Source organism: Neolamprologus multifasciatus, chromosome 10 (assembly GCF_963576455.1).
Source record: "Neolamprologus multifasciatus chromosome 10, fNeoMul1.2, whole genome shotgun sequence".
NCBI lineage: Eukaryota > Metazoa > Chordata > Actinopteri > Cichliformes > Cichlidae > Neolamprologus > Neolamprologus multifasciatus.
In genome coordinates, this window is record NC_140448.1 from 33,618,312 (window position 1) to 33,630,242 (window position 11,931).

Below are 11,931 nucleotides of genomic sequence, written 5' to 3' on the forward strand. Positions count from 1 at the left end.
AACTGAATATGAATTAGTCTAATTTGAAATTCAATTTATTGGTTTGAAAATGATCATCACTAAATTGAAATTTATAGTTTGAAAATGAATTCATTTGCTTTTAACTTTTATGCTTATTGTAGCTGCTAGCTAAAAACGCTAATTTGCCATCACCAGTGTGGATTCAGCTTTGACAAACAAACATGATCGACTGTTTCTAGTAGAATCCCAAAGTTGTCATCTTCTCCCTCTCAGAGCTTTGTATGCTTGCAGAGACCCTACAGCAGGGAAACATGCAAAACGGTGTCCAAACCTTTGTGTTTGAGCTTTATTTATGTCTTACACAGCATCCCAACTCTTTAGCTAACTTAATAACTTCAGCTAAAGTGAATAGTTAGTGTAATCCATTAGTGCAGCATTACTGGATCACCTCTGTTTGAAGTGATATGATATACAACTATCACTGTGTTTAACTACCATAATAATTCTTAGGGTACTGAGTGCATGCTTAATTAGGTTTTTTTAAAAAAACATACTGCTCCATTGCTGTTTGACAGGCTGAAGTTGTCGGGTCGCCTCCTAAATCAACCATCTTTTACAGGTGTTTTGTGCCAGAAATGGAGCGTCCACTGAAGACTGAAGATAAGAATCTCTATGCCTTGCCATTGATCCCTCTTGTGCCTTCATCTAGACAAGAGACATTAACTTAACCACTCCCACATGCTCTGTACCTGCATCACCTTCCCTGACAGTCGTAGCTTGGCTCATCTGAGGGTGAAATTATAAGAAGTGCTCTCTAGGGTTCCTAAATAAAATATGGCATTGAGGTCATTTCTTCTGAAATATAAGAACCTCTCCTGGTTTTAATGGCATTTTGGATTTCCTTACTTCCTGTTCCACTTCCAAACCCAAATAGATGCTGACAAGCTGACACAGTAACATGGAAGAGGGAAAGAAGCTGGAAAGGACTACTGCAAATAAACCTAATGCCTAACAATGAAAAATAAAATAATAATAAGGATAAAAGAAGTAACAAGTTTTCAGTTTCTTGTTTATTCCAAATGATCATCCAGATGTCTGTGACATGTGATGACAAACACCATAATGGAAGACCTTTGTCATGCTTAAACTCATATATTTTTGTGCATATGCTGAACAGGCAGTCAGACATGCTGTAACTGTGGGGTAGAAAACTGCATGAACACCATACGGCAGGGTCTCAAACTCCAGTCCTCGAGGGCCGCTGTCCTGCAACTCGTGTCCCTGTTGCAACAAGTCCCTGAGTTGGCAATTCAGCCATTTGATTCATGTTACAGCAGCTCATGAGTGAACATGGTGCAATAAAAGTATTTTAGAAGTATATGTTTACAAATACATACATTTACTTAAATGTACTTGAGTAGGGTTAGGGGTTGCCACCTCAGCATGCAGTCACGTTCTATACTCTTGCTAATGACCTAATTGTATTCAGGAGTGATGCACCAGGGACACATGGAAAAGTTTCATGACACTGGCCCTCGAGGACAGGAGTTTGAGACCCCTGTCATACGGAATATGACAGGTGTGGTTGAACTGCATGAAGAAGTTTCTCTTCTCTTCTGGCAGGACAGGAATGTGGCCTTGTCCTGTGAGCAGCTGTAAGGATGTAGTTAGAGTAGAACTGGACCGTCACCGGCCTCAGGCTCTTCACCTTTTCAAAGACAAAGCAGTCATTTAGATAAAATATTAGATATTGTTTACCTGTAAATGCACAAAGAGAATTTAGAAATGTAATTCTTGTTAAGAGTGAAGAAGCACTGACAGTGTAATCTACAGCTGTGGCCAAACGTTTAGAGAATGAGAAGTGTTGTTTGTTTATTTACAAAGTTTGCTGTTTCAGTGATTCAGTGATAGTTGTATATGATATCATATCACTTCAAACAGAGGTGATCCAGTAATGCTGCACTAATGAATTAGACTAACTATTCACTTTAGCTGAAGTTATTAAGTTAGCTAAAGAGTTGGGATGCTGTGTAAGACATAAATAAAGCTAAAATACAAAGGTTTGGACATCGTTTTGCATGTTTCCCTGCTGTAGCTCTGAGAGGGAGAAGATGACAACTTTGGAATTCTCCTAGAAACAGTCGATCATGTTTGTTTGTCAAAGCTGAATCCACACTGGTGATGGCAAATTAGCGTTTTTAGCTAGCAGCTACATTAAGTATAAAAGTTACTGTACGGCTCTCATTTGTTAACATGACGCTTGTTCTTATACATGTAATTATACATAATAATAATAATAATAATGTTCTTATACATGTAATACATTTATTACCAACCTGAGAGTTTATCCGCTGGTCGTTCGACATGACGAATGACTTCTGAAGTCTGAATTCAGCTCAAGATGCTGTAGATTCCCGTCAGTAACACTTTCGGTCCGCTAGTAAAACGTAGTTCTATTAATCTGCGTTTGAACAGGAACCGGATGTAAGTCCCAAAAAACTGAATTTTGGAACAGAAACTGAACGGTGAGAAGTGAATCTGAAATTATTCGAGAGCTGAATTTTTAAAAGATAAAATACAGTTTCAAAGCAAATTAATTCATTTTCAAACTATAAAATTCAATTTCAGTTTAGTGATGATCATTTTCAAACCAATAAATTGAATTTCAAATTAGGCTAATTCATATTCAGTTTTTAAAAGCATTTATTCAGGTTACAATTCAGATTCAATCTGAGCAATTCAAATTCAAATTTAACTTATTCAAATTCAGTTTCTGACGGCACAGATTTCTGCCCATATTTGAGGGACGCATTTCGAGCAGCCTTTGAATTGGGACAGCCTTCGTCGCTGTGACGTAATCGGCCTTAAAATGCGGCCTTTAAGGCTGCAGACCCTGAATTGGGACACAGCCTATGATTTGGATCTCTTCCTCCCAGTGTGCTCCCAGTTTACCATGTCCGTGTCTTCTTGTTGTATGGACTAAAACCCTTTCTCCTGGGAGCAATGGAGCTGCTCTAGCTCCAACATCATACCTGTCCTTCATCCGGCTTCTCCCTGCTCTTCTTCACCATTTGGCATGTCAGCCTCAGGTGTTCATGACGTCTCTTAACCCACTCTTGGGTGGTTGTTGGCTCTGTGTCTTTATCCTCATAGAAAGCTCAATTGGCAGACGAGCATGCCATCATGGGCAAAATTGTTATAGGCCTGAAGCAGTTCTGGTAAATATTGCACCCACCGAGTTAACTACTCTTCCTCCAGGGTGGACAACAGGTTTCAATTCAATTTCAGTTCAATTTAAATTTTATTCATACAGCGCCAAATCACAACAACAGTCGTCTCAAGGTGCTTTATATTGTACAGTAGGTCATACAATAATACATACAGAGAAAAACCCAACAATCAAATAACCCCTATGAGCAGCACTTTGGTGACAGTGGAAAGGAAACACCCAATGCATCATGGGAATCCCCGGCAGCCTACATCTATTGCAGCATAACTAAGGGAGGATTCAGGGTCACCTGGTCCAGCCCTAACTATATGCTTTAGCAAAAAGGAAAGTTTGAAGCCTAATCTTGAAAGTAGAGATAGTGTCTGTCTCCTGAATCCAAACTGGAAGCTGGTTCCACAGAAGAGGGGCCTGAAAACTGAAGGCTCTCCCTCCCATTCTACTTTTAAATACTCTAGGAACAACAAGTAGGCCTGCAGAGCGAGAGCGAAGTGCTCTAATAGGGTGATATGGTACTACAAGGTCATTAAGATAAGATGGGGCCTGATTATTTAAGACCTTGTATGTGGTTCCTCTTCTGTTGAACCAGCTTCCATGCTGATCTGAAAGTGCTATATAAATAAATTGTTTGCTTGCTTAAAACATTTGACAGATTTTCGAGCGCCGTGCACATAAAATCGTTTCGAGGTGAGTAAACACAACCAGAGTTCATACATAAGGCACACGGGATTATAAGGGGCTCTGTCGACTTTCAGATATATCAAAGGATTGATTTTAAGTGTGCCGTATTTTCCAAACAACACGGTAATAACGACGGCCCGCTAGCATGCGCTACCAAAAATAGTGCTTTGTTGTGTATCTGACGAAAGCTAAACCAGTTCCACCAGTGAAGCTGCAGCATTTTTACAAACCAGTTTAGGTTCATCGTTTCTTTCAACGATCCACTTTCGCTCTTCTCATTCTGCGTCGCCGCCATGCTTTTTCCGCTGTGTGCGTATGAAAACAAAGGCACTGGCGTGCGCGTTTTACCCATATTCTATCGCCATATTTCATTTCTTATCGTTGCCCAACATTACACCGGTGTTACCATGAACGGTATGATATGACCCAGCCCTAATCCCATTGGTCAGGAACTGTGTGCAGGTCAACAGGGGGCGCTCTGCTCACCGCTGTCAGTTCGTCCCCTCTGACGTCACAGTCACGTGACAGTTGAACTAAACATGGTTTAAACTGCTGACAGGAAGTTTACATCAACACTAATGATATATATAATCAAACAAACAGGATCCAATCAGGAGCTGATCAATAACATCACCAATCAGACTGATCACAGGATCAAACAGCTGTTTAATAATAATAATCACATGATCAATAATCAGACTGTCAGTTTTTAATCAGGTTAAATGAACATTTTCCTTCTTTGTCTTCATGACGATGATTAATAATAATTAATGATGAAGATCAGTGAAAAAACACACGACTGAGGCTGATTCTCTCTATCAGAGATCGTCTCCTCTCTCTCTCTGCCTCTCTGACGGCTCTCTCTGCCTCTCTGACGGCTCTCTCTGCCTCTCTGAACATCTCGTCGGTGTAGTATCTTCCTCTGTTTCTCTGAACCATGGTGTTGATCTTCTTCAGCAGCTCTCTGACCTGAGCAGGATCTCTGCTTCTGTTGTTAAAAACATGATATCTTCCTCCACACTGACGGATGAAGTCATGGAGAGCTGGACACTCAGTGATAATGTTCTCTATGGTGACTCCATCAGCCTCCAGGTCGTCTCCACAGGTGAACAGGACCATGGTGTATTGTGCTGATGCTTCTCCAAACATCTCCTGAATGATTCTCACTGTTTTTTCTTCAGTGAATTTGCCAGGCTGGATCACAACCAGGATCACATGAGGACCAGGAGCAGCAAAGGAGACAAATTTAGCGATCTCTGTCTCACTCTCCCTTTGACTTCCAAAGGTGAAAAACTGACCTGGAGTATCAACCACAGCCAGGGTCTGACCTGCAAACAGAGATGTTTCTTTCTGACACTCTGATGTTACTGAGGAAGAAGATGGTGTAGATCTAAAGACTCTTCTTCCTAAGATGGTGTTTCCTGCTGCACTCTTCCCAGCTCCAGTTCTCCCCACCAGCAGCATCCTGAGTTCTGCTCCACCTGTAGGAGAAGATCAGAGCGTCATGAGTGAAAGTGTTTCCTGTAGTTTGTCTGCAGCTCACAGCCTGAGAACAAACTGACACTGGTCATGTGACCTCAGCAGCAGCTCTGACATCATCTGTGATGAAGAGCTGCAGCTGCTCTCAGCACTGAGCTGATCTTTGGTCGGCACAGGGAGGTCCAACATAAGGCCCGGGGCCCACAACTGGCCCATCAAAGACTCCAGCGGACCCACTGGACATCTTTGGAAAATGTAAAGGAGGCCAAACATCTAGCAACCTTCACAGGATTGTATTATTTTACAGCTTCTCTGATACAGACTCCCACACCAGCACCGGAGCAGCGTGTCTTTGTAATGTCATGTTGATTAAATGAGTAGTTGAACTTAACGAGGGTGCTGTATGTGGCCCTCAGTGTAAATTCACTTTGACGTGCCTGCTGTGGCACCATCAGCTCTCTGACAGAGTGCAAATCCAGCTGTGAGCAGCTGTTTGCCCACACTCACAGCTGCATCTGTCTCATGGAGGTCAGCTCTTACCTGGGGGGAGGTGTCCCGCCTTCAGCAGCAGCTCTCTCACTTGTTCCCGTCCTCCATCTTCGTTGTTGAACAGGTAAGTTCTCTGTGAAAACCTTTTTACAACATCTGGAAGTGAACTTGCTCTGTTCTGTAAAACATAATCGTCCACTGATGTGTTGAGTTCATCTCCACCCGTGAACAGCAGGTAACATTTCTCCAGCCTGTGAGGCCCGACCGCTCTGCTCGCTGCTTCCACGGCCCTGTGGTCCTCCTCGGTGAACCGACCCACTCTGATCACCAGCAGGAACAGAACAGGTCTGACAGACTGCAGGACACACTGACAGAAGGTCTGGACCTGCTGCTCTGATCCTAATATCTCTGGAGTGTCGATCACTGAGACCTGCTTCCCAAATACAGTTCCCGTTTCCACACAGATGAGTTTGGTCACTGGTCCGAGGGACAGTTTGGACTCAAACGCTGCTCGTCCTAGGATGGTGTTTCCTGAAGAACTTTTACCAACTCCAACTTTTCCCAGGAGGACGATGGAGAGATGATCATCCATGGCTGAACGTCAGAGGCCTGCAGGAGAGAGCACAGGTGTGGTGACTCACAGTACATCACCATATTACTCTGTACACGTCTGCCTGTTGTGCTTTACCACAGTACAGATAATAATTAAAGAGGTTTGAAGTACAAACATACAACAGAAATATGACCTGACATGATCCACACCTACTGGCTGAGGAGCTAACAGCAGGTACCCATCCAGACTGGCTAACACGGGGCAGAACAATGCTGATCGTGACGGGTACATCTCCTAATAGTGGTGCAACGGAAAAGAAGAAAAAAAGTACGTGTATGGTGGCGTGGTGGGTCTGTCAAGCGATAGCTATGGTCAGCGCTAGCGGTCCAAGTGGAGGAGCAGAGGAGTTTGCAGCATTTAAGCAGCCCTTTGCTGCCCAATCCGACCGGGCTGAAGCTATTACAGAAGCTGTTTAGCTGCAGACGGGAGGCCGTGTGCAAAACAAGCGGTTTAAACTATGATGAACATGCTTGAGCCACGCCATGATATCTTGTTGCGCGTCCACTTTAGTGGCAAGATCGTAGGGCTGGGTATCGTCACCGATTTCTAGAATCGATTTGTTTCCGATTCACAAGGTCCGAATCGATTTGATTTGAATCTGGGAAATTTTGACAGTCAGAAATATTATAATCCAGATCAGCACATTTACATATTTTTGTATCTATAGAAACAAAGCTGACACTTTCCAGATTTTATCAAAGGTGTGAGCGTCACAGCGAGGCCTTTGTGTCAAAGCAGCTGAAGATAAAACACATGAAGGTGATTTTCCTGTTCTGGGATTTTATACAAATATTCTGCAGTACATCAAAAACGAAAGAAAACCATTAATCAACACATGAACATCACCTCGGTTTTATTAGAGACATGGCTGAGCGTTTTGCATTTTGCATAATTTTAAAAAGTTTAAATTTGTTCAGTATTGAACGGCAGAAATTAGGTTTTCTTTTTGGAAGTATGTAAAAGGAAACAAACAGCGGCCGACAGCCTGTAACCAACGGTAGACTTGTGCGTAACAAGCAAGCAACCGTGTCCGTGCCGTCGGGTGAGAAAGTCACATCTCACTGATCCTGATCGGCGGGTCGCGCTGTGTGTTTACGTCTTTGTGCAGAACCGTGTTCCTGCTCTCATTTACTGTTTCAGCTGTTTGGTGGTTGTTGAAATGTTGTGAGGTTTCACCTGAGATTCTGGCGTTTCGGGCAAAATAAATTTATATTAAAAAATCGATTCAGGATTTTAATGAATCGATTTCACGTTATCCAAGCCAGAATCGATTTTAATCAATAAATCGATTATAAAAACCCACCCTTACAAGATCGTTCCAAGCAGGTACGAGCAGGAAAAGATTTAAGTCATGGCTGAACTGTCCCAGACATCTTCTGTTGCCCAAACTACTACAAATGGGTGGAGCTGCAGGGCAACGGAAAGCCACGTGACCGCTCGTTATATCACAGCAGAGTGCGATATAACGAGCGGTGTGTATCACTGTAGGGTCGACCTTACAATATAAAGCGCCTTGAGGCGACTGTTGTTGTGATTTGGCGCTGTGTAAATAAAACTGCAGTGGTGGATACAAAGACTGAACTGCCCTATAGTGTACCATCATTTTATAACTGCGTGGAATGAGTCCAGAGCTGAATGTCTTTAACAGGCAGAAAATACTTCAATAAGTAAATGTTACATTTTTGTCTTTTTTCTTTTTTTGCTGATCCGAACATTGATCTGATCATTGATCCAATCATTGATCCGAACATTGATCCAATCATTGATCCGATCCGTGACTTAAAACCATGATCCGATCATTGATCCGATCATTGATCCGATCATTGATCCGAACATTGATCCAATCATTGATCCGATCCGTGACTTAAAACCATGATCCGATCATTGATCCGATCATTGATCCGATCATTGATCCGATCATTGATCCAATCATTGATCCGATCATTGATCCGATCCGTGACTTAAAACCATGATCCGATCATTGATCCGATCCGTGACTTAAAACCATGATCCGATCTGAACCGTGAGATTTTTGATTCGTTGCACCACTATCTCCTAGTGACCTCTGGTTATAACAACCAACCTGAGCAACACATGGGTGAGAGCAGACAGAGCAGGACTCTAAGAGCAGCACAACACGGAGTTACAGGAACATTAATGTTGGATAAATATAGCTCAATAAAAGGATTATAAACATGGTACTAACAAACATGGCACCTGTAAATATGCACCGTAACATAATGTGTGACTGAATAATGCTGCTGTTTCTGCAGTATGTACACAACTCACACCACAGTGGAAATACACCATCATTAATATTAACACATACACCATCCCCACCCTTCCAGTGACACCTAACATCCAGGTAACAGACTGATCAGATACAGACCTCATCAACATTAGAGTGGGAGGAGTTAGTGTGCTGTAGCTGCACTCAGCAAACAGATGTTATCTATATAAACATCTGGCACATCAGTAACCAGTATACATGATTACATCCACACACTGTGCATACAGCGTTTCACAGGTGTTCTCTTACTTTAGAGTGACATCAATGAGCTGATCAGGTAAACATCTCCACAGACATGAGTGGGACCTGCAGACTGCTGTGGGCTCATGCTGGTGCACTGAGTGTGGAGCTTGGAAAGAAAAGCGTCTGGACTTCTTTGAGTTACTTGAAGGCGTTTCACCTTCATCTGAGAAGCTTCTTCAGTTCTAAGGTCACATGGACTCTCCACCATGTGACCCTTTCCAAGCTCCTTAGGCTACGATGACCAGGATGAATGAGAATCTTCAAAGACACTGAGCCTGGTTGTTACTAAGGTTGGGCGACATATAAAAATTGTCGGTCCGTTAACCAACAATATATTCGCACAGGCGCAGACTTTTTTATGGGCGGAGGAATGTGATCATGCACGGACTGATTTGCACATTTAGTTTTGTCTGGAGGGAATATTTTATATTTTATATTTATTTCTTTTCTTGTTTGTTTCAGTAGTAACATAGCTACTTTCTGGATAATTCATTTATTGATTGATTTATTCATTTGAGATGCGCTGAATCGCACAAAAGACGTGTGAGATTTTTTAATGTTCACTGGAAGACTCATTTTGATTTTTAACTTTTTGTTTAGTTTTGTATTTGCTGTTTGGTCCAGTGTGTCAGACAGAAACACTGGACCGGTCAGTAAACACAGTTATAGTGGAAAAGAAGCCAGTTTCTCTCTGTTTCCCTCCCCAACATTGTGCTTTTTTGTTTAAATAAAATGTTTTTGTGTTTTTCTGATCACAGGCTGCTGCCGACCTTTCTTTCTGTTCTGAGTTTGAATGCTGCTGCATTTGGGCGCACTCTGGGGAGGGAGCTGTTAAAACAGCACTATTATTTTCCGTTGACTGCTTCTCTTAGCGTCAACCAACACTAGCACCAAACTTGCTCATGGCCAAATAAATATAAAGCGCTCTTGTAAAAGCGATCGGTGAAAAGGTCGGCCTATAGTCGATAGTCGACATGTTCGTCCAACCTCAGCTGTTAGTCCACAGTGTTTACGTCCACGAAGAGCCCGTGAATGAAACGTTTCTTCTCTTTTTTAATCTTTGGTTTACTTCCTGTTCTTTCACCAACTTTACTGAGGTGAACACATATGACTGAAATCTCTGATAACGCGCCCCACGCACTCACACCCAACTTACTGTGAACGGGAGTGTCTGTGGAGGCCTCACGGAGACTCGGGCATGCGCAGATGTGTACACCTGAAGACGAACACGATCCAACGAACATCTGCAGCTTCTGTCTGTGGGTTCGTCTGCCGAGTAGTGATGTGTCCTGTGTGTCGAAGCGTCGAATCGTGTGTCGGGTAATCTCGGGGGCGTTTCTGTGAAGTGCGTATCGAGGCTTGCTTTTATTACGTATGCAGTGACGTTCGAGGCCTCGCGGGCAGTCCGTACCACGTGACTGATTCAGGGACTGGTTCACCGGTTCGCGCCAGATTCGAAATAAAATTGGCAGAAAAACACAGCTGATTTCCATCACACTGTGTTGTGGAATTGGATTACGTACGTGTTACATAGTTACTTGAGCATTTCTTCTTCGATGGAACCAGGAAGGAAGAGATTTTTTATTTCATTTTATCTCTCCTAATAAAGTATGCACACAGTAATAAATATCACAAATGATAAGCACCATCATATAAATAAACAACACTACAGATCCTATAATCTGATTTCTGTCTTTTAGTTTATTAAAAAGTGAAGCGCCAAATACTAGTTTGTGTCATTATCCAGATGTACATAAGCATGATTACACAGGTACTAGCGGGTTTTGATTATTGATTAAAATCGATTCTAGCTTGGATAACGTGATATCGATTCATTAAAATCCTGAATCGATTTTTAATATAAATATTACTACATTTCAACCACCACCAAACAGCTAAAACAGTAAATGAGAGCAGGTACACCGATTCTGCACAAAGACGTAAACACAAAGCGCTGACGCCTCACAATCAGTGAGATGTCGCCTTTCTCACCAGACAGCACGGACACGGTCGGGGCTGAAAGCCGACAGCTCACTGATTCTAATCTAAGGCATCTGCTGTGATGCTTACACATTAGATAAAGTCTCGAAAGTGTCAGCTTTCTTTTTATAGTTATAAAAATATGCAAATGTACTGATCTATGATCTGAATTATACTATTGACTGACTGTCTGAGGCTAACAGTTACACAATCATACCAAAACTCTGTCCTGATAGTTTCCACTTTCTCTTTTGTATCACACATACTGAGACAATATTCGGGATAAATAACCAAGAAAACAATTTACTTATTCAGTTTAGAGGTTTACACATCATTATAATCACAGAGCCCGCTTCACTTTAATTGTCCACTTGATGGCGCAGTAGAGCAAATGAATCATCACAATGCTTCGAATCATGAGTCGACCAATTGGGTGGAAAGCTTCAGTTCATCATGAGGCTTCATCTCACCATCACTATCTGCAGCTTCTGTCTGTGGGTTCGTCTGCCGAGGCCCTCACAGTCGGTCACACCGGAGCCCTGCTGGTCCCGCTGCACTCACCTGTCCAGGTGAAGCTGCTCACACCGACACGCAGAAACAAACGCGCAGAGACCCGGAAACTCACCTGAACTTTTCAGGCCGTTTCCTCCTCTTTGTGGTTCCGTCTTCGTGACTGAAGAACGAACTGCTGACACCGGAAACAGGAGTGCGCTTCAAAATAAAATCACTAGAGTCATTAGTATTTCACTAGAAAACACTTTAAATATCTGAACCAGTTTATTTTTTATCCCCAGTTCTAAACAAAGGCCAGTTTTGATATTAACACATCGTGATTCGCCTGAGCTTTAGTTTCCACCACAGCAGATGACTCCGCCCTCTTTTAAGGTTGTGTTACTGATCTGAACCTGATAGTGATAGTGATATGTTTTATTGATTAGCATTCAAATATCTCAGTGAAGAACAAAGATC

General features: G+C 42.4%; 1 protein-coding gene across 2 annotated transcripts; it reads right to left on the bottom strand.

Moving 5' to 3' along the window:
• Positions 1-2,255: 2,255 nt before the first annotated feature.
• LOC146510687 (GTPase IMAP family member 4-like) lies at positions 2,256-11,581 on the bottom strand. 2 transcript variants are annotated; one of them, XM_085175060.1, is made up of 4 exons: positions 10,139-11,581; positions 5,888-6,445; positions 4,745-5,349; positions 2,256-4,702 (listed from the first exon to the last, which is right to left on the bottom strand). In XM_085175060.1, the coding sequence occupies exons 2-4, from the start codon at positions 6,426-6,428 to the stop codon at positions 4,649-4,651; spliced, it is 1,200 nt and encodes a 399-aa protein (XP_085031186.1). In that variant the 5' UTR covers positions 6,429-6,445; positions 10,139-11,581; the 3' UTR covers positions 2,256-4,648. The 2 variants fall into 2 exon arrangements, with proteins under 2 accessions (XP_085031186.1, XP_085031185.1); XM_085175059.1 differs by having other exon boundaries at positions 2,256-5,349.
• Between the last annotated feature and the right edge of the window lie 350 nt (positions 11,582-11,931).